The sequence below is a fragment of the Trachemys scripta genome, chromosome 7 (genome assembly GCF_013100865.1).
Source record: "Trachemys scripta elegans isolate TJP31775 chromosome 7, CAS_Tse_1.0, whole genome shotgun sequence".
Lineage (NCBI taxonomy): Eukaryota > Metazoa > Chordata > Testudines > Emydidae > Trachemys > Trachemys scripta.
Window position 1 is genome coordinate 109,856,609 of NC_048304.1, and position 20,178 is coordinate 109,876,786.

A 20,178-nucleotide genomic window follows, 5' to 3' on the forward strand; every position below is an offset into this window, starting at 1 on the left:
AAACCTGTCTACACCTGTCGCATCCCCATGTAGAGAGCTATGCCAGTGAACCGGTAGGAATTCAACTCTGCTCACTTTAAGTTCCTCTAAAGACTTCTTAAAATGAGTCTGCAACAGTTTCAGAGACACGGTCCTAAAATCATCAACTTGGGAGGTGGTGGTGGGAGGGAAGTAACGGAAATCAGATATTAATGATAATCAAACAAAGGCCTAACACAACAGGATTTCAAATATGTTTCTCAACTATACTGAACATTTTTAAAGTCCTCTTTCCCCATTTAATTTTTTTTTTTTTTTTTAAAGAAGTTACAACATTTCACAAAAACTACTTATGTAGATATAAGAAAACTGTCAGGAAATAGTTAAATATCTAGTTCAAAGTTGTATTTGGTGTATCCCCAAATAAAACCATATTTAGTTCCATGATCAAATATATTTTTGTGGGGTTTTTTTTGTTTTGATTAGAATAAATACGGAATATAAATTTATTAGGCAAAAGTCTTACCCTAAATGTTTAAGTTGTTTCAATCATTATACATGAACTTATAAAAATATGAGTTTAGTGTTGAGGGACCCATAGCAATAGCTAAAATTATCAATGACCGTTTTGAGGAAAAACCAATACTATTTTCCATTTTTGGCTTCTTTCTCAAAATAAGGAAATATTTGCAATTCTTAAAATTAACACACTGTTCAAATAACATTTCAAAAGCAATATAAAAACTGTCTAAACCACATTAAAGAATTCAATTAATGAAGAGAACTATAACCCAAGTTTAAATACTTAAGAATAAATCTATGATTAAAGACTTACCACATTCAACAATGCTTCTAAACCGTAAATCACACACAGGACCTATGCCATGAACCATGAACACTAAATGGTCTATTTGAGACATCTCCCCTATAAAAAGCAAAAGAACAAATATTAGTATGTGATTATGCTCACAGTGAGGCAGTTTAGTCATGTAGTTTTATATAACAAGTATTTAGGGGTTTAGGACAGGACAGTAATAATGTGGCCCAGGATACAATTTCACCTACAAATTTTCTTTTATAATTAAGAAAACCCATTTCTTGCCACCACTTCAATTTTACTTAACTTTTCCTGTCTTTATTATTTACAATGCCAGTGTCATTCCACATGCAAGAAAGTGTGGAATTATACAGTTATATATATATTTATGCATGCATCAGAACCTGCCCATCTATGGAAGTACAGTGCAAGTTCAAAGAAGTACACACTTAAAAGCAATTCAAGTACCTGAGACTGATGACCATGTTGGGTCTTTTGTTCAAATGTGAAGGAAAAGTTGTAGTTCCAGCCAAAGCAGTATAAGATTTATACAATTAGCATAATACTACCATCAGTCAGATTATACTCTCACACTGTCTACATCTATTAGCAGAAAACTAAGTACTGTTAATTTTCAAAACTTTTCAGAATTATGGGATGGAGTAGCCTAAAAATCCCAGAGGCAGATTTAGGAAGCCAATTTAACTGTGAAAATGGAAGATTTATTTGTAGGCAAGGAGCAACTGACTGACCCTTACAAAAGCAAACAATGTTCTCCAATAATATGCAATGATGGTTGCACTGGTAACACTTGCTTTCCTCTTGGCTGTAAGAATGGCACTCTCCTGGAAACACTGTCTGTCTGACAAATATATTGGGGCAGAGCGCGATTGTTTTGCAAAGCTTTGATCAATCTGATTTATAAACCACAGGCAAAAAAGAGGGATTCAGGAGGACTCTCCCACTGCAGTCCACATGTGCCCTGTCACATACCATCCGGAATTTCATCATGATCATCGTCAATGCCACGCTTTACAACCCTTGGCCTTGTCTGACCATCTTGCGTGGTCCCCCATTCATCTGGTACTGCAGAAGGTTGGAACTGAACTATAACCTGAAAAGAAATATATCGTCTAACTTTAAACAAGGAAAACTCATTTTCTAGTCTGTTTACCTGAAAATTCTGGCCTTAGAATGTATGAAGGTACTGTATGTTTTAATATACTTCTCATTCACTAAATGTATCTCTTGTGACTGACTCCAATACATTTTCTGTTTTTCGCTATTATTCCTATGCTTTATTGGGTGAGTGGCTAGCTGACTAAAACTAAACTAAAACAAGACTTAAGTAATTCTTGCTGGTTTGGGGGAAGTAACTAGACAAAATAACCTTTACCAAGTTGTCTTCCATAACTGGGGGAAGTTGGCCTGCTGATTGGTTCAGGTTTGCAGTGCCCAAGAGTACCTTTCATACTTCGTCATGCCCACACTTGATTAGCAGGTTAGATATTTTTCTCTTAGGAAACAGACCTTACAAAAAATCAGTCTCAAAGTGACAACATTATGATACACTTTTTCACATGGGGCAATATCTTAAGTCAATGCAGAAACCTGAGCTACTACAGAATTCAGCCATCTGCCTACTTACCTGAATTTTCAGCTAGAAGTATGTTACACCTGCATTCCACAATCTACATTGGTTTGGTGCAATTTAAGGTACAGGTTTTAAACTAAACAGCCCGTAATGGTTTGAGTGCTGCCTACCTGAAGGATTTACTAGCTGAAACGTCATAGCTTGTGTTATATGCAGTGTTGTAGCGGTGTTGGTCCCAGGATATTAGAGAGACAAGGTGGATGAGATAATATCTTTTATTGGACCAACTTCTGCTGGTGAGAGAGACAAGCTTTCAAGTTCACACAGAACTCTTCTTCTAGCCTGTGTTATGCAGGAGTTCAAAGTACATGACGAGAGTGGTCCCTTCTGGCCTTAAAATCTATTGCATATCTCCTCACATGATACCAAAATAGCCAAGGTCAGCTGAGCTGACAATCCCTCATTTAACCACTTGGGAGCTGCTGGCAGGTATTCACATCAAAAGGCCTTTGACTTTAAAAGTTGTCCCACCTCCCCAGTGGCCTAAGAACACCCAAATGTATTAACTTTGTGGTTACATTGCAAAATCTCTCAGGTTTTAGAAGAGAGGATGATTTTTATTATTTCTGATAGTTTGTTGAGGTAAGGAGAGTTTATCAACATTATTTTTAATGTACACATACCCAAGGCAATGAATAAGTATATTTTTAAAACTCCACATGCTAAATTTGCATTCAACTTATGCTTTACATAAAAGCACTCAATTCCATGCTACACCGCAAAGACCTAACAATCAGATAGTTAGCATTACCTTAGGATTATGCATAACGATTGTTTCCCCATTTGGAAATTCAAGTCGCCGGTGCCACTGATTCGTAGTGACAGCTTTTTTATATTCTGCCTGCAACAATAGACAAGTTATGTAAAACCAGTATGTCTGTTTAGACTAACTACATGTAACATGCCAAGCCAAAAGTTAGGGCTTGCCTACATGATGCACTAGGGCACTCCAGCTGGGGTGTATATTCTCATGTGCACCAGTGTGTCACACATGACCTGGATGTGTGAACCCTGCTGGCACACACTAAAAGTTCCCTAGTGCACGGTGATGTAATCCTGTTTCAAACAGCACTATGTAATGTGCACTAGGAAACTTTTAGTGCAGGACATGCTGGTGCATCCCCAGAATTTACAACCCAGTTGGTGTGCACTAATGCAGTATTTCTCAATGACTGGTCTGTGGACTGGCGCCCGTGCCCTAGATCTCCCTGACACAGTTTAGGAAAGCAGAAAGCTAGTCTCTGGTATCAAAAAGGTTGAGAAACACTGCATTAACACACCAGGTTGACAAGCTTTTAGAATATGCTAGGACACTATTCGCATAATTTTATTTACAGTAGGGAAAATGATAGGGATATACAGCACTATAATGTGACTCAAGTTATAATCTGGCAACTGCATAAATATAAATATATGAAGATATACCTATCTCATAGAACTGGAAGGGACCCTGAAAGGTCATTGAGTCCAGCCCCTGCCTTCACTAGCAGGACCAAATTCTGATTTTGCCCCAGATCCCTAAGTGGCCCCCTCAAGGATTGGGCTCACAACCCTGGGTTTAGCAGGCCAATGTTCAAACCACTGATCTATCCCTCCCCCGAATATATTTTAGGCCAAAAGCACTAAGGGACAAAAGTGAGTCTTAAAGCATCTTACAAAGCCCCACTTTGTGCATTAGACAATACTAATTTAGCCCCTTTCTGTAATACAATTTCAACCAGGAATGTAAAAGCTTTTCTAGAAGAGAGATAATAGCTCAGAATTGTTAGGTTAAGTTCTTAGTTATGTTTACTTAAAAGTAATACTGACCTCTAGCTTCTCACTGAAATCCTCAGTATAAGGAATAAACCTGCTATCTTTGTCTCCCTTATAAAACCATGTACATCGTCTGACTTCAGATGGCTCTTCTTCCCAATATACAGCTTTCCTTAGTCTGTCATACAGGTAAACATCATAGCGCCCCCCATCAGTGCTCAAAACCACGCTCTCAGGATCAGGTTGAACTAGAATACAAAATTCATGCTTTGTCACAATAATAATGTGTGCTTTCCTCTTTGAAAGTTGTGAAAGCGATTAGCATTCTGATTGACATTAACCAATTAAAACAGTAACCTACGCTGTTTTGAACTCTGTTCAAAACCCCTGCTTTTATCGCTTTCCTCAAAATTTATGTACTTCTCCACACTTTTAGATAAAGGAGTGAAAACATTTTCAGGAGTGACAGCTTGGAGTTACTTATTTTTTCTGTTGAACAAAGGATGTTAATGAAACACTAGTGGGGAAAGACCTGTTTGGACATATAGTGGTGTGCCACTTTCTCCAGTTGCTCCACTTCATTCCATTATGAAATTCAGTAGGCTGAGAGCAGAGTAAAATATGCCATTATCCTGATCTATGAAGTAAAGTGCCTCAGAGATACGGATTCTACTCAGTTTCAGATGTGTGCTAGTACACTGAAATGAGTGGAGTCTGTGGAAAAGCACAGCACCACAGGATGGACAGAACAGAAAAATGAAAACAGACCACAAAAGGAAGGAGGGCAAACAGGAGGAGAAATCATATGAAAACTTGGAAGGCATTAGAACAACAGTGAACAGGCAAGTTCCTCAAACAGTCAAGTAGTTGCTAGAAATTCTCTACATATTGTATGCTGTATAACAATACTAATTCTGTATCCACCGCTCAGATTAAATTATCTTGCTTACTGTAGTGTGTAACACATTGAGCCCTGAAAGTTTACTCTCACTGCCTTGATTATGTGCAGCAGATCCCATTCGACTGAGTGATATTTTGCAGAACCACCAGGGCCGGCTCCAGGCACCAGCTCAGCAAGCAGGTGCTTGGGGTGGCCAAGAGGAAGGGGTGGCAAGTCGGGCTCTTCGGAGGCAATTCGGCAACGGGTTCCTCTCGGAGGGAAGGACCTGCCGCTGAATTGCCGCCGAAGAAGAAAGCGGCTTTTTTTTTCCCCCACTGCTTGGGGCGGCAAAAACCCTGGAGCCGGCCTTGAGAACCACCACCCCATTCCACCCTAATCTTCACCCACACATACCAAGAATCAGCTAATAACTTCCATTTTTCATCAATAACTATCCTATAAAGTTGGGCCATCGGCCTGTAAAGGCTAAGATATCAAGATAAGTAAATCCATTTGAAGTCACACTCTTCTAGCATTGCTACTTTCTAATAAAAAGGTCTTTAGTGTGAGTGGAATGTTTTGCCATATTTCCTATTATAAATTTGTTTCTATCAAATCCTTGAAAATAACTTATTATAAACTTGACCGATTTCTCATCTCCAATTACTGGAAAAAATAAATTAAAGAGACATGGCTGTCAAGACGGATAGGGTTAATCGTTAGACCAACCATCTCTTTTCTGAAAGACCAATATGCTCTCTGCTCTATCATCTTCAACAGGGTTGATAAAAATCAATGATTTACAAATAAATACCGTATTTTCCGGCGTATAAGACGACTGGGTGTATAAGACGACCCCCAACTTTTCCAGTTAAAATATAGAGTTTGGGATATACTCGCCGTATAAGACTACCCCTCTTCCAACGCACACCAAAAAAAAATTAAAAAAACATCAGATTTGATTTCAATATGGTAATTTTAATTCAAATGCTTATGACATGCAGGTACTTAGCAGGAAAACTGTCATTTATAAACATAAGGCTGTTTGTCATCAAACATGTAAACATAAAACAGTGCAAGTGGATTAAACTTTTCCTAATTCACTCTAAAGCTGAAAGGAAGGATAAGACAATAAACCCATGGGAGCTGCCATGCTGTTTGTTTTCTAAGCTGTCAACCAAACTGGAACTGATGATGATAGGAGGAAGATAACAAACAAGAGAGAGAGAGCAAGTGCCGGGCAAGTCCCTGGCGAGTTAGCAACGCCCATCATAACTGCAAGCTACGGTATTTTTACAGGTTTTGCTGGCGTGACAGTTTCCCTTTAAAAGCCTTCAAAATCCTCCTGTTCGTCATCTGATATCATAAGTACATCAATGACATCTTGTGATACATTTGTAAGGCAGTCATCGTATGGATCGAATTCCGTATCAGATGGTGTGGTCTCAGCTTCGGCTTCCTCTTCATCTTGCCACAAGTAGTCGTCCTCCATACCATCTAATGAATTTGATATGCCACACTTCTTGAAAGACTTGATTACTGTTTCTGCATCAATATCATTCCAGGCTTTTATGACAAACTTGCACAAAACATCCAACCGTGGAGCACGCATGTTTCCTCCTTTTGTGAATGACTTTTCGCCGCTAACCATCCATTCATTCCACTGTTCTTGAATGCGATCTTTAAATGGCTTGTTTAGGCACACATCCAGTGGCTGTACCAACGATGTCAATCCTGCAGGAATAACTGCCGCATCTGTGTTTAGTCTTGCAAGCATTTGCTTGGTGCTGGGAGTTAAATGAGCCCTGAACATATCCCACACCAGTAGACTACATTTTTGAATAAGTCCACCTGGTCGCCTGCTCCATACATTATCAAGCCATAGCTTTACCCCTTCTTCATCCATCCTGCCTTTTTCATTCACATGTACAAAACAACCAACAGGGAACTTGAATTTCGGCATTGTTTTTCTTTTAAAAATAATCATTGGTCTCAGTTTGGCGCCATCAGCTGTGCATCCTAGTACCACTGTAAAACTGGACTTCTCATGTCCTGTTGTTTTAATTAAAATTGTTTTTTCACCTTTTTGATGGACAGTTTTATTTCCAACCATATCAAAATTCATTGGAGTTTCATTCATATTTCCAATACTACTTAACGCATAGCCATGTTTAGTGCGCTGTTGTATTACGTATCGATGGAAACTATTTACTTTGCTATCAAGATCTGCAGGTAATTTTGGGGCAATTTTCATCTTTTGCCTCAGTACCATATTATGCCTTCCCATGAATCTAGTACACCAGGATACAGTGGCCTTAAATCTGTTGCTGTGATCTGGGTTAGATTTGGCCCACTGAAGTGCAAACAAATGTATTTTATTTCGTGTCACTACATAACCGTTTTGGCGATGCTCATTCACCATGTCTGCTACATGTTTTTCGAGTTCTGGCCAATGTGGAGTGCCTCTTCTTAATGCACACTTACCCCTTGGCATACTCTTTAATGCTTTTTCATTTGCTTTCCAGTCCCGAACCATCTTTTCTGTTACTCCATATTGTCTTGCAGCAGCGCAGTTATTATGTTCCATGGCAAAGTTTACAACTTTAAGTTTGAAACTGGCGTCATATTTCTTTCTTCTTGCTGGTGGAGCCATGATGGGGTTTTGACTGTTGGACATTTGTATACTGTACTGTATGTACTGGTGCTATACTGTATGAACAGGTACAGATACTGGTGCTGTACTGTATGTGGTACCCAGTATACAACAACCAGCCAATCACGGCAAGCGATGTACCTTACCGGCGATTGGCTGGTTGTTGTATACAAAGCCTGCTTGGATTGGTCAGCTCTCCCTGCCTGCCCAGCCCTCCCTGTCTCCAAGACTATCAGAGCGGTAGTGCAAACACGCCTCTTTCACCCGTCTGGCCCGCCCTTGTATCCTATTACCTCCTTCTCTGCCTCTCAGATCTCGCACATGCGCGCCTGCGCTGCTTCACTGCAGTCCTCAGGAGCGAGATCTGAGAGGCAGAGAAGGAGGTACGGTAAAAGGATACAAGGGCGGGCCAGACGGGTGAAAGAGGCGTGTTTTTCTGGGCACAGCGCCGCTCTTTTTTCCATACCCCGGGCGTCCCGGACGCCTGCAGCTTTTTCCGCCCTTCACTTACACCTTCCCGGTGAGGCGCCCCCTCACCTCGTCATCGGGCGGGGATGCGGCCGCGGCCGTTTTTGAGCTCCCCCCACCATATGCGGCGACCGCAGATTCTCCAGTCCGGCTCGGAAGTTTCAGCACCCGCCCTATAAGACGACACCCGGCGTATAAGACGACCCCCGACTTTTGAGAAGATTTTCCTGGGTTAAAAAGTAGTCTTATACGCCAGAAAATACAGTAAATAAATATCAGAATTTTTTATTTAAATTGGATTTTTTTGATAAAATGCTTTTTGAGGAAAAACCTATTAAAATACATTATAGCTCAGAGATATCTCATCATGGAATAGGGATTATAAATTCTAATTCTATAGTATGAGAATATATTAATGTAATGTTTAAGAAAAGTTTTGTAAATATGTTCCAATCTTATGGGCTTTCAGGGGCATCTGTATAGATTATTTAGGTTAATCTTTCAATCTACCCAATTGGACTCAGTGCTCAGTCTAGAAGATACCATCAGAGATGCTTAGTTTTGCAGTTCTCAAACTGTGGATTTGTGTCTCCAAAGATAACATGCTTGTTAACAGCAAAAATGTTTTTAAATAAATAAATAATACATAGAGGTGAGAAATAACAAATCTGCAAATTTGTGTACACAGAGTCAATCCCTTACCTCTCTCTAAAAGTGCAAAGTTTCAAAAAGTTCAATGAATAGAAGGTTGTTGGGGGCGGAATAGATCTGGACAAGGAGAAGTCTGGAGATAAATGTGAGAAGGGAGGGACAGGCAGTAGAAACAAAAGAATATGCTGTTTGAGCAGCATATTCCAGAAGCCTTGAGGTCTGAGTGTAGCCTTCATTGATTTGAGATCTACCATACCATTCTCTCACTAGAAGGGAAAACCTATAATGGCAGCAGGCCGTAAAAAAGACCCAGTTTGGGAATGAGAACCATTCAAGAACTATATGTTTATTGGTGATGTTTTAAAGAAAGTCACACCAATGAACTGATGGAAGTCACTTAAGCACTTGGATTCAGAGACTGTTAAAGTGATAATCTCACTTTCAACAGCAGTAGCTGCTTCTGCCAGTGTAGAAAGAATATTTTCTTCCTTTGGACTAATTCATTTCAAATTGAGAAATCGTTTGGGACCTGAAAAAGCAGGAAAGCTTGTTTTTCTCTTCCAGATTATGAACAAACAGGAAAATGAAGGTGAAGACGACTGACTTAGCTGTAGAAGCCAATATTTTAAATTTCTCATGTTGACCTGACTGACACAGTCGATTTCATTTTTGTGGGTTTTTTTTAATTTCATTTAACTATTTTAGTTAAAAACAATTTTAACAAAAACAAACCTGATTTAAAAAAAAATGAATGTTTAATTAAATTCAAAAATTCATATGCTTGTTTTGTTAAAATATTATGTGTTTGCTGTTGAAGAAAAAATCCAAAATACGTAACGTTGTTGTTTTAGTTAAATAAAACAATTTAAATGTTTGCCTGGTGATGTACTCCTCCTAATACAGCACGGCAAGAAAATCCTCCAAATATTAATGATTAACCTGTTGAATTGGAGATAGTTCACCTCCCAATGACTTCATAAATATCTGCTTCAATTACCATTCGTAAATAAAATAACCAAACAATCATTCATTTTCTGATATAGCTGTAAAACTGATCTGAAAAGTTTTCAAAATAAATCACTTTAAAAATGTATAGTGTGTACCTTCTAAAAATGAAACCTACATTTATCTGAGTTCTGAAGAATATGTATTAAGGTTATAACAACCAACAAGAATGCAGTTTTATGTAGAAATCCATGATTAAATTGAGTCTTCCTGACTAGTGATTTAAATGATTTACCGTATATACTCGTTCATAAGCCGAATGTTTTTGGTAAAAAAGTGACGCATCAAGGAGTGGGGGGTCAGCTTATAAAAGGGACTACACCAAAATTTGATGATTTTAAACTCTATGGAATCATTGAGTTGAATATCCAATACATTGTTGTTTTGTTTACCTGGAGCGTCTGCAGGCACGGAGCCCCTCAGCTACCTGTGGCCGCGGTCTGCCGCTCCCATTGGCTGGGAACAGCAAACCGCGGGCACAGGGAGCTGAGGGGCTCCGTGCCTGTGAACACTCCAGGTAAACAAAATGTCCCGACCCGGCGGCTTACCCTGACACACTGGGAGCCAAAGTTTTCCAACCCCTGAAATATAGGGTCAGTTTATGAAAGGGTCATACAGTTTTTGCTATTTTTATTTATCCATCTTAGGGGGGTGGGGGTCGGCTTATAAACGAACAGGCTAATGAACGAGTATATACGGTAAATCAAATCCACCCTGATCTTCAACCCAAAAAGATTGATGTTTTGCCCACCCACAAGAATGAAGATGTAAGGCAGAGCTAAGAAAAAATATAGTGCATACAATCACAGAGAAATGCAGCACAGCAAGTTTGTTATTGTGGGATGGTTACATATGTATTAGACCTGTACGCCTCAATAGTAATGAGGCCAAGTAGCAAACGTCCAACCTAGTAAACTTCTGGATTAGTAGAAAAGATTGGTTCAAGTTTATCTTCTCAATATAAGCCAACACCCAACATTCTCAGAGCATTCCTTCTTCATCTTTATAAATGAGCCACAGAACTCTTGCATTTATCTTCACATTCAATGGCAAGGAGCCACAATATAAGAATAAGATGTAAAGAAAGTTTCACTGCTTACCAGAGTTATAAACTTCTTCTAGTGTTACAGAATCTAGAATGCTGAATGGCATCCATATTTGCTTGTATTCCACCTCCTTGCAGTAAAACCAGTGAGGCTGAACTGGTTCATATTGGTTCTGTAGCAAAACAGGTGGTGCCTGCACCAGTGGACCTGCAGGTCTGGAAGTTTGCAGTGGTTGTGATGGTGATGGTAGTGCCGGCTGTGAATGAGGAAACTGAAAATACAGTAGTTTTATTACAGATGATTCAAGTATCTCAGTCTCAAATTATGTTTATTGAATATATTTTATATTTCATTTAGGAGGTTTTTCTCACTTGCCATTCTCACATGCTCCCCTCTTTCCAAAATATTAACTTTTTGGCATACACCTTTTATATACAGGATCTCCACCTGATGGTGTTTTAAAAATCCATATTATTTCAAGTTAAAGATCTGACTTTTTCTGTTCTCAGAAAAGATGGATAAGTAAAAATAGCAAAAACTGTATGACCCTTTTTCTCAGAAAAAGTAATCAACTAAAACTGCTGAAGTTTCAAACTTGTGATGGCCTAAGTGCTTTCCTTCATTTGAAAAAGTTGTTTTAAAATAAATGTTTGACGTTTGAAGATTCAGGCTCAGCATGTTTATCTTAAGTTTCTTTCCTATGGGCACCATATAAATATCTATACTCTGTTAGCTGCTCACTTAGACATGGATACACCAATGCAAGCGTTCACAGCTAACTTCAGTGAGTGGCTTGTACTTGTTGAGTTCAAAGAACACACAATCTGTGGCCCCAATCCTGCAAATGAATCTGGACAAGTGGATCCTTACCCCAGTGACTCAGGAAATTTAAGTCCTGATACTGAGAAGCACTATGGTTCTAAACTCAGTTTAGACTTCATAGGAGTTGTGGATTCTGATGACCTCTCAGGATCAGGCCCAAACTGCAAAAAAGGAGTTTTTCCCATTGCCATTAAGGGGACCAAAGATTTCAGCCTCATGTTAATGTGAGAAGAGGTGGCAAGATCAAGCACCCAAAAAGTCAAAATATTTCAAATTCCAAAAATTATGGTTGTTCAGGCATCATTAGCTTGGCAATGTTACATATACTCATAGACACACACCTTTCTATTCCTCTTTCCCTAGTGAGCAACAGAGGCAGGAAAATTTATGTAAGAAGATATGTTTAACATATCTAACATATATGTTAGCATCCAACCCTTTAAAACTGAAATCATTCTGACTACCAGCTTGTCTTCCAAAACCAAAGGATTAAAAAAAAAAAAAAAAAGCTATCTTGAGAATCACAAGAGCTAGAAACTAATCTTTTCACCATATGAAACCCAGGCATTCAGGATTTTATCTGTTACATAGTCTAGCTGCTAAAATCACGTGGCTTTGAAGATGTCACTTAGTAGATCAGTAAACTTTCCCAAAGCACTGGTCCTAGATCAGTGAAGACATTTTGATATCAGAGGGCAAAAGGACTCAAGATTCTCTTACTCTGTTAAGGGGTAACATGAAGCAGAAATAAAACAGAAAATTAAGACTATGGTTAAGGAAAAATATAATTAAAATAGAACAATCTGAAATAATTCTATATTAACACCAAGAAATCAAAGATTATTTGCATACCGGTGACAATGATCCTGGAGGGGTCTGATACATGTGGATAGGTGGTACAGAGGGTGGTGGCTGCACAAGCTGGCTTGGAGTCTGACTCTGCTGCTGCAGCTGCGGTGGAGTTATGTAAGGATTAGCTCTACTGCTTAAGGTGGTATGGCGATATGGGTTATATCCTTGCTGCGACGTTCCATGGGGAGGAGTAGAAAAGTTTGCAAGTGGGGGACAACTCTCTGGAGGAGTCTGATAAGCACTGATTCCCACCAGGGTAGTAGGTGGTGCACTATAAGATGATTGTGACTTCGGAACACTTGCTGCAAAAGCATTCTGCCCCTCTTGTGATCCAGGCAAGAATGGGAGAGAAGTTAGAGCCTTGGAGAAGGCTGATGGCCCAACAGGTGGTGTCACTGTTGTTAAGGGTGGCTGCCCTATGCTTCCAAATGGATCACTGGTACTAGGTACCTGGGAGAAATAGCTAAAAGTCTGTGGTGGATTAGGAGTAGCAGAAGTCTGACCCAAGAAGCTGTCTTCTTCTCCAACATCTGTGGAATCATCTGCAATGAAACATACAGCAGTGGTTAATGGAGCTATTCTAAGGAATTCTATCATTTGCTCTATAGTCAGACACTGTGCTATAATAGTATAAACTATTTCCAATATTTTGCTTATCTTAAGTGTTTTGGCATAATTTAGGCACCACATTAATGAAGGGTAAACATGCTATGCAGTAGAAGGTAGTAAGTCTCCAAAAACATTTGATTAATTTTATAGTCCATCTTAGAAACACACAGACAAAGCAGTCTGAGTTAATTAAAAATCCTAGATTGTTAGCCTTAGATTTGAATTCCTCTTATTTACAACGTGCTTATCATACCAACTTGTACTTGCACAATACAAAAAAAATTATTCAAGTAGTAAAAAAGTGACATTATAAGAACTTCACTCCCTTTTATTTTCTTCCACCTGCAAAAAGAGGATCATTTGAACTCATTCTACTCCTAAGAAAAAGCCAGTATAAACAGATGTGCATGGAAGGATGACTTACTCCAACTCTATCGTATTCCAAGGGAAAGCAAGTTCCAAAGTACATGAACATTCTGGAGCAGCTTGGCAAAAGCTTCCCCTTCCCACAAGTCAACAACATAACTTTGAGACAAGTTTCTAAACAATTAGTGACATGGTTGGCTCTAAATATGTTTAGTGTCCACACCACAACATGGTTTATACTCGATTAAGGGAAGTTGCTGCTAACTGCATGACGCCCCTACCAATGTCCAATTGTTTTCCTGCAGCCAGATCATAACATTTATTTTATTACATTAGACAAAGTTGCTTAACAGAGCTTGTATAACTGATTGGCTAGTCCTCCATCCTCCCAGCTTTCAACATAATGTTGATGGTGTTGCCTGGCCTCTGTGCACACAATCCATACTTTCCCATAAGCACAGATGCAAACTTGATTAGGTAGCTAAGGGCTAGTCTACACAACCCGCCTGGATCGGCGGGTAGAAATCGATCTCTCGGGGATTGATTTATCGTGTCTCATCTAGACGGCTAAATCGATCCCCGAATCGATGCGCTTACTCCCACCTTGTCAGGAGGAGTAAGCGCCGTCGATGGGGGAGCCGCGGCGGTCGATTTGCCGCCGTCCTCACAGCGGAGTAAGTCGAATAAGATATGCTATTCACGTAGCTGAATTTGCGTATCTTAAATCGATCCCCCCCCCCCCCTTAGTGTAGACCTAGCCTAAGTAGCTGTGGCCATGGAAACAAGGTCAATATAGGGTAGTCTTGTGAAACATTACGGCACAGATACAATTTAGCCATAATGAGCATGCCCAGCCTCATTACAAAAAGAACTGTAACACTACTGTAGTCATAGCCTAATCTGGGGGGTGATGAACTCAATCCTCCCAGTTTCCCAACTTTCTTTCAAGTAGCACTACAGACCAGAACATTACTCCCACCATTATTCATTACTCTGCTGCAGTCTTTGCTTGCCCCTGACTGATTTTTTGGAAAGGGCAAAGCTGCTAAACCCACCAAAGCAATTTTATAGTTTGTGGTTCTCATCTAAAATGCTACACACACTTTTTTTTTTTTTTTTAAATCCCCTTTACTTCACTGGCTATAGGGAGTCACCCCTTTGATGGTAGCTCCTTAGCTTTTTCTACACTTTCCTTGATTTCTTTAAACACATATTATATAAGTTGGTGTCTTATACTTTGGATTTTGGACATCATAGTCTGCAACTAAAAACTCCCTATTCCAAGAAAAATCCAGAACTTGCCTTTTCCGAGTATTTGATTATTTTAAAATAAGAAGGTCCATGCATCAGATATGCCCTTTGCCACTGAAATATGGCAATGTACTAGACTCACCCTTGGACTAAGCTATGCAATAGCTAAGGAAGGTGACAGAAACCTTGATTTTGAAATATCAAAAGTCTGTAAAGTAACAGTACAGCAATATTAAGAGATGAAGCTGGACACCACTCTGCAGGGTATATTTGTTGGAGAGAGCTGTGGGAGAAAGAAGAGACACAAACATTCAGGTGAGTATTTGTTAATAGAGAAGCCTTAGCAGAGGGGTGAACAACATAAAGAACAAGAAGAGAGAAGGTAAAAAGGAGCAAAACAAGGGACATTTTTGCAATCTGGTTTCCTGTACATTAGGCTGGCAGTTTTGAAGAAGCCCCTCTGCCTGAACTTGGTATGATACTGGCATGATAGGCTTTAAAATCAGAAGAATTATCATGCCCATACCCCACCTGATCTTTAGATTTTTCCCATTTTCCAGCTAATCAACGTCAACATCCTGGCAACCTCTCATTGGGAACAGGGCCCCCATGCACTCTGCTTTGTGCAAGTACCCAAGTTTCACTCTGTTTCTGTGGTCCAAAGCCAGGCTGTTGTTTTTTCAGGAATGATCCACCAATGACTTGCCCCATCTTAACCAACATCAACTCTAAATAGGATGTGTCTCAATTATCACATAAGCAGGAGATAAATGTGAGCATGCCTCAGATAGATAAAACTTATAGGACAAGTAAGTATATAAAGAACCTACAGTGAAAGACCACAGTAACCACCATACCAGATCAGGACAGTTGGTCCACCTATTCAAGTATTTTATCTCTGAAAGTGACCAATACCAGTTAATTCTGAGGAAAGAACAAGGAACCTCACAGTAGCCAGTTATAGAATAAAGTATGACTGTGAAATCTTGCCTCTAGCTTCCTTATCTCCCTGCCTGCTGCAAACAGAATCATTAATTTAATTACCTTCTCCTTCACTGTGTGGCATTGACCTTCAACCCAAGGCCACTTTTTTCCTTATTGGTAGGGTTTCAAGATCAACTCCAAAAGTAGCATTTAGGGACATTCCCTTAGAACAGGCCATGCCAGAAATTCATTCTGTCCCTGTCTTAAATACAAATCCTGAAGGGCTCCCACCTAACAAGTTAGTGTGTACAAAACTCACCAGTAATAGTCATTCAGTGCGTGACTGCATTTGCATAAAGCCTAAGCTATCTGGTTTTATGTGGGAGTTTGAGAAGACGTGAAGCAAAATCTCTTCGCCCCTGCACCCAAACACAGAGACAGAATGCAGATCTGTAGTCTCTCCACCCCATCAGTGCAGTGCAGTGAGGGCCCCAGTTCTGTTTAAACCTTCTATGCAAGATTGGTGCAGAAATTAGAGCTATGTTACAAAGGGAGTACAGGAGTCCCTACTCTGGGCAGCCCCAGCAGAGGGCTTAAGTAGCATGGAACCTTGTGCTGGTCCTCTGCATCATGAGAGTTTCACCTGCAGTGAGTACATAATAACTTTAGGGGGGAGAGTTTGCTCAGTGGTTTGAGTATTGGCCTGCTAAACCCAGGGTTGAGAGTTCAATCCTTGAGGGGGCCACTTAGGGAGCTGGGGCAAAATCAGTACTTGGTCCTGCTAGTGAAGGCAGGGGACTGGACTTGATGACCTTTCAGGGTCCCTTCCAGCTCTATGAGATAGGACACTGAAAACAATTATAAATCAAAGGCCAAACCTTCGTCCCCATAGCTCCTGCTTTGCATTGCTCCAGCAACACAAAACAGAGGAATTACCAGACACCCCAGAGCCAGCTTAGCTAGCCCTCACGTGTGTGGAGAACATGTAGGGCATGGTCTCAGCATTGTTGCACTTCAGCAATCCCTTAGCAGCCAACACAATTTAGAGAAACAATGAGAGTGTTCTAAGTTATACTGGGAGCTAAAAATGAGCCCTCCTCCCCCCCACAAGGCAGTGAGGAAAAATCATTCCATAAAGCCACTTTTGCTTCCGCTCCATTCAACCATAGACAAGAATGCAGCTCATATATCGGCAGCTGTTTGCAACCTCTAATAACATAGATCTATTTGCAGCCAAGAAAGGTCACAATATGATAGAGCACTGAGGGAACGGAGAGGACTCCGCTGATAATCCAAAGAGAAAGAAGACTGGTTCTCAAAGGCAGCTGCCCTAATAATTTTTTTTTTTAAATACTACATGGTAACACAAACAATTGTCATCACTAAGGTAGGCTATACTGAAATTAGTTTCTTCCCCTTATAAAACAGTGACATTATGTATTGTGGTTCCAGGCTACTTCATCTGCATTTGTGAGTTTCTCTCACCTTCGTCCATTATATTATGCGCTTCCAAAATGGAATTAAAACCAACCAAGTATGTGAACCACTATGTGGCAAAGGCCAAACTGCATTTTTAATTAAGGCGTAAGCCACGAAGTTATGCTTATATACTACTCTTAAACCATAAGATAAGACCCACTTATGCCAAACGAAGTTTACCAAAAGATCCAGGCCCTTAGTTACTGAAACTAACCATTACATTTAGCATCACTAAATCTCAATGGAAAAAGTGGTGCAGGGCACCTTCAAGTATGCGTTTCTATTCTTTCCATCCTCTTCTCCTCTGTTTTTCATCTCTTCTGTCTGAATTTGTGGGTCTGTCTCCTTTGTCATTATGCTGTACTCTTGAATTTTTATCCGTTTGATAGCAAAGAAATGAACTTGGAAAATTCAATCCACGAGTTTCCCAGTAACTAGTACAGATTAGAAAGTTTCGCCTGTAATTTCCTGTTTTCCTCTAGCACTTTACAAGCATTGTCAATGAAGTGACACATTTCAGTATATTAACTTCCAATCCAGCCAAAAGGAACCAGGAACTCAACTATGATTACCAAGATAAGCATTATTTATGTGCAGTCTGTAGACGTGTAACTGTGTCTTTGAAAACTCCCATAACTGCTACATTTTTGATCTCTAGGTTATATTTTTAATTCCTTATCACAGGGGTGGGCAAACTTTTTGGCCTGAGGTCCACATCGGGAAATAGAAATTGTATGGCGGGCCATGAATGCTCACAAAATTGGGGTTGGGGTGCGGGAGGGACTGCGGGCTCTGGGGATGGGGAGTTTGAGGTGTAGGAGGGTGCTCTGGGCTGGGACCGAAGGGCTCGGAGGGTGGGAGGAGGATCAGGGCTGGGGAAGGGGTGCAGGTTCCAGCTGGGGGTGCAGGCTCTGCGGTGGGGCTGGAGAGGTTTGGGGTGCAGGAAGGTGCTTCAGGCTGGGATCGAGGGGTTTGGAGAGCAGGAGGGAGATCAGAGCTGGGGCAGGGGGTTGGGGCATGGGGAGAGGCTTGGGGTGCAGGCTCCGAGCAACACTTATCTCAAGCGTGGTGCGGCCCCGACCCAGTGCCCCGGCCAGACCGGGGCCAAGCCACGTGGTGCAGCCCCCAACCCAGTGCCCCAGCTGGAGCGGAGCTGAGTTGTGTGGTACAGCCCCGACCCAGTGCCCCAGCCGGAGCGTGGCCGAGCCACATCGTCCAGCCCCTGACCCAGTGCCAGAGCGGGGCTGAGCCATGTTGTGCAGCTTGCAGGCCAGCTTAAAACAGCTCACAGGCCGGATCCTGCCCGCGGGCCATAGCTTGCCCACCCCTCTCTTATCACATGTAAAATATAGACTATTATGAACTATAATAATTACTGATATTGGAGAAAAAACAAGACAGTTCACACTTTTTACCAAATACCTACAAGTAAAACACCCAACTATTATTCCTTCCAAACAGCGCTGTATATGAGACCTAACACGTCTTTCTATGAAAGACAGGAACCAAGTTCCTGATGGAAGGTTTGGGGTTTTTTTAAGCAAAAAATTGTTTTAATTTAAAATCTAAAAAAAATTTAGATTTACTAAACACTAAATTGGAGTGTAAAGACAGGCTGGCATTTTATATAATATGCAAATAATATGTTAAAAGAAAAAGGGACTGACCACAGGTTCAATTTTGTTCACATATTTTATATAAAACTATACTGCATATTAACTGCGCATTTCCTTTTCATTTGCAGTCTTCATCATTTAACAGAAGCCATGGCCACATCCCCAACCAAGGCCATCTGCTCAGCAATAATAAAAGAACTGCCCAATCCTGGGATCTTGTTAAACTCATCTCTGCTCCCAATGAGGACACAGATTCTTTTATCTGCAGCTGGCCAAGAAACTTCAGTAGAATCCCTATTTACAAACTAATTGAGGAGTTCATAAAATTTAACATCTCAGAATTACAGCAGGCAGTTTAAAAGTTGCAGTATGATACACTGCATTGCTTTTTTCTTGTCCTCCATACCACCACGAAGTGATTTCCAATGCATCAAAGGCAATGGAACAAAGAGATGTTGACTTGTTTTTAATCAATATCACTTTCATTATATACTTTTTTTTCCTGTGCGGTAAAATGTTCTGAATAACTGGTTGTTCATAAGACTGCTGCTCATAAAAATAGAGATTCTACTGTATAGCCTTTCCTCTCAGATGTGGACAACAAAACACAACTGCCGGCCTTTGAGGGTGTGATAGATTTATGAGAACATTACTTCCAGCATTAGCTGTCAATTCACTGATTGCAATTCCAGAAGCTGATTACCAACTATAATAACCTAGATGGTTTAGGACCTCAAAGATTTCCTCTCTCATATATCTTGCTGTGAAAATTAAGGCTCTAACTCGGAAGCTGTTCTGTGTACGTGGATCCCTGTGTGACATCCCGGCATGCCTTTATTCATCCCTGTTATATAATTAGGATATGTTTTGCACAAGGTACATGTGACATATCACCCTAAAAGTCTTAATCTGCAAGACATTAATATCAGGTTGGATTGTATATGTTATCCTAGTATGTGAAGTTAAGCTAGGTTATGTGTCACTGAAACTTGGGAGGTTGAAAACACCCATAAGCAGGTTTTCAGGTACAACGGTAAAAAGGCCAAACAATGTTTATGGCTAATTGAGGAAATGCACATAAGCACAAGGATTACCCCAGGAACTGTGTACAACAGAAACCTCTCAGAGATAGCACTATACACTGGGAATGTTTGACCCAGGTCACAGCAAAAGAGCTTTCCAGCTAGCGGGAAGAAAATATAAAAGGGGGAAATGACATGGTACCTCACTCTCTCTACAACACCACACCTGGAAACACCTGAGGAACAAAGACTGAACTGGGGGAAGTGATGGTCCCAAGCTAAAGGGATTTCTAGTCTGTGAATGAAAACCTGGGAAACCCAAGGTGCAA

General features: G+C 40.4%; 1 protein-coding gene across 1 annotated transcript in view; it reads right to left on the minus strand.

The window, feature by feature from the left end:
• The window catches only part of SEC23IP (SEC23 interacting protein), a 48,183-nt gene that overhangs the window by 23,978 nt on the left and 4,027 nt on the right, over positions 1–20,178 (minus strand). The window contains exons 2-8 of the mRNA XM_034775687.1: positions 12,583–13,124; positions 10,963–11,179; positions 4,260–4,453; positions 3,202–3,291; positions 1,790–1,910; positions 815–904; positions 5–146 (exon numbers count right to left, since the gene is read on the minus strand). Coding sequence (XP_034631578.1) covers positions 5–146; positions 815–904; positions 1,790–1,910; positions 3,202–3,291; positions 4,260–4,453; positions 10,963–11,179; positions 12,583–13,124 — 1,396 coding nt within the window. The remainder of the gene's footprint in view (positions 1–4; positions 147–814; positions 905–1,789; positions 1,911–3,201; positions 3,292–4,259; positions 4,454–10,962; positions 11,180–12,582; positions 13,125–20,178) is intronic.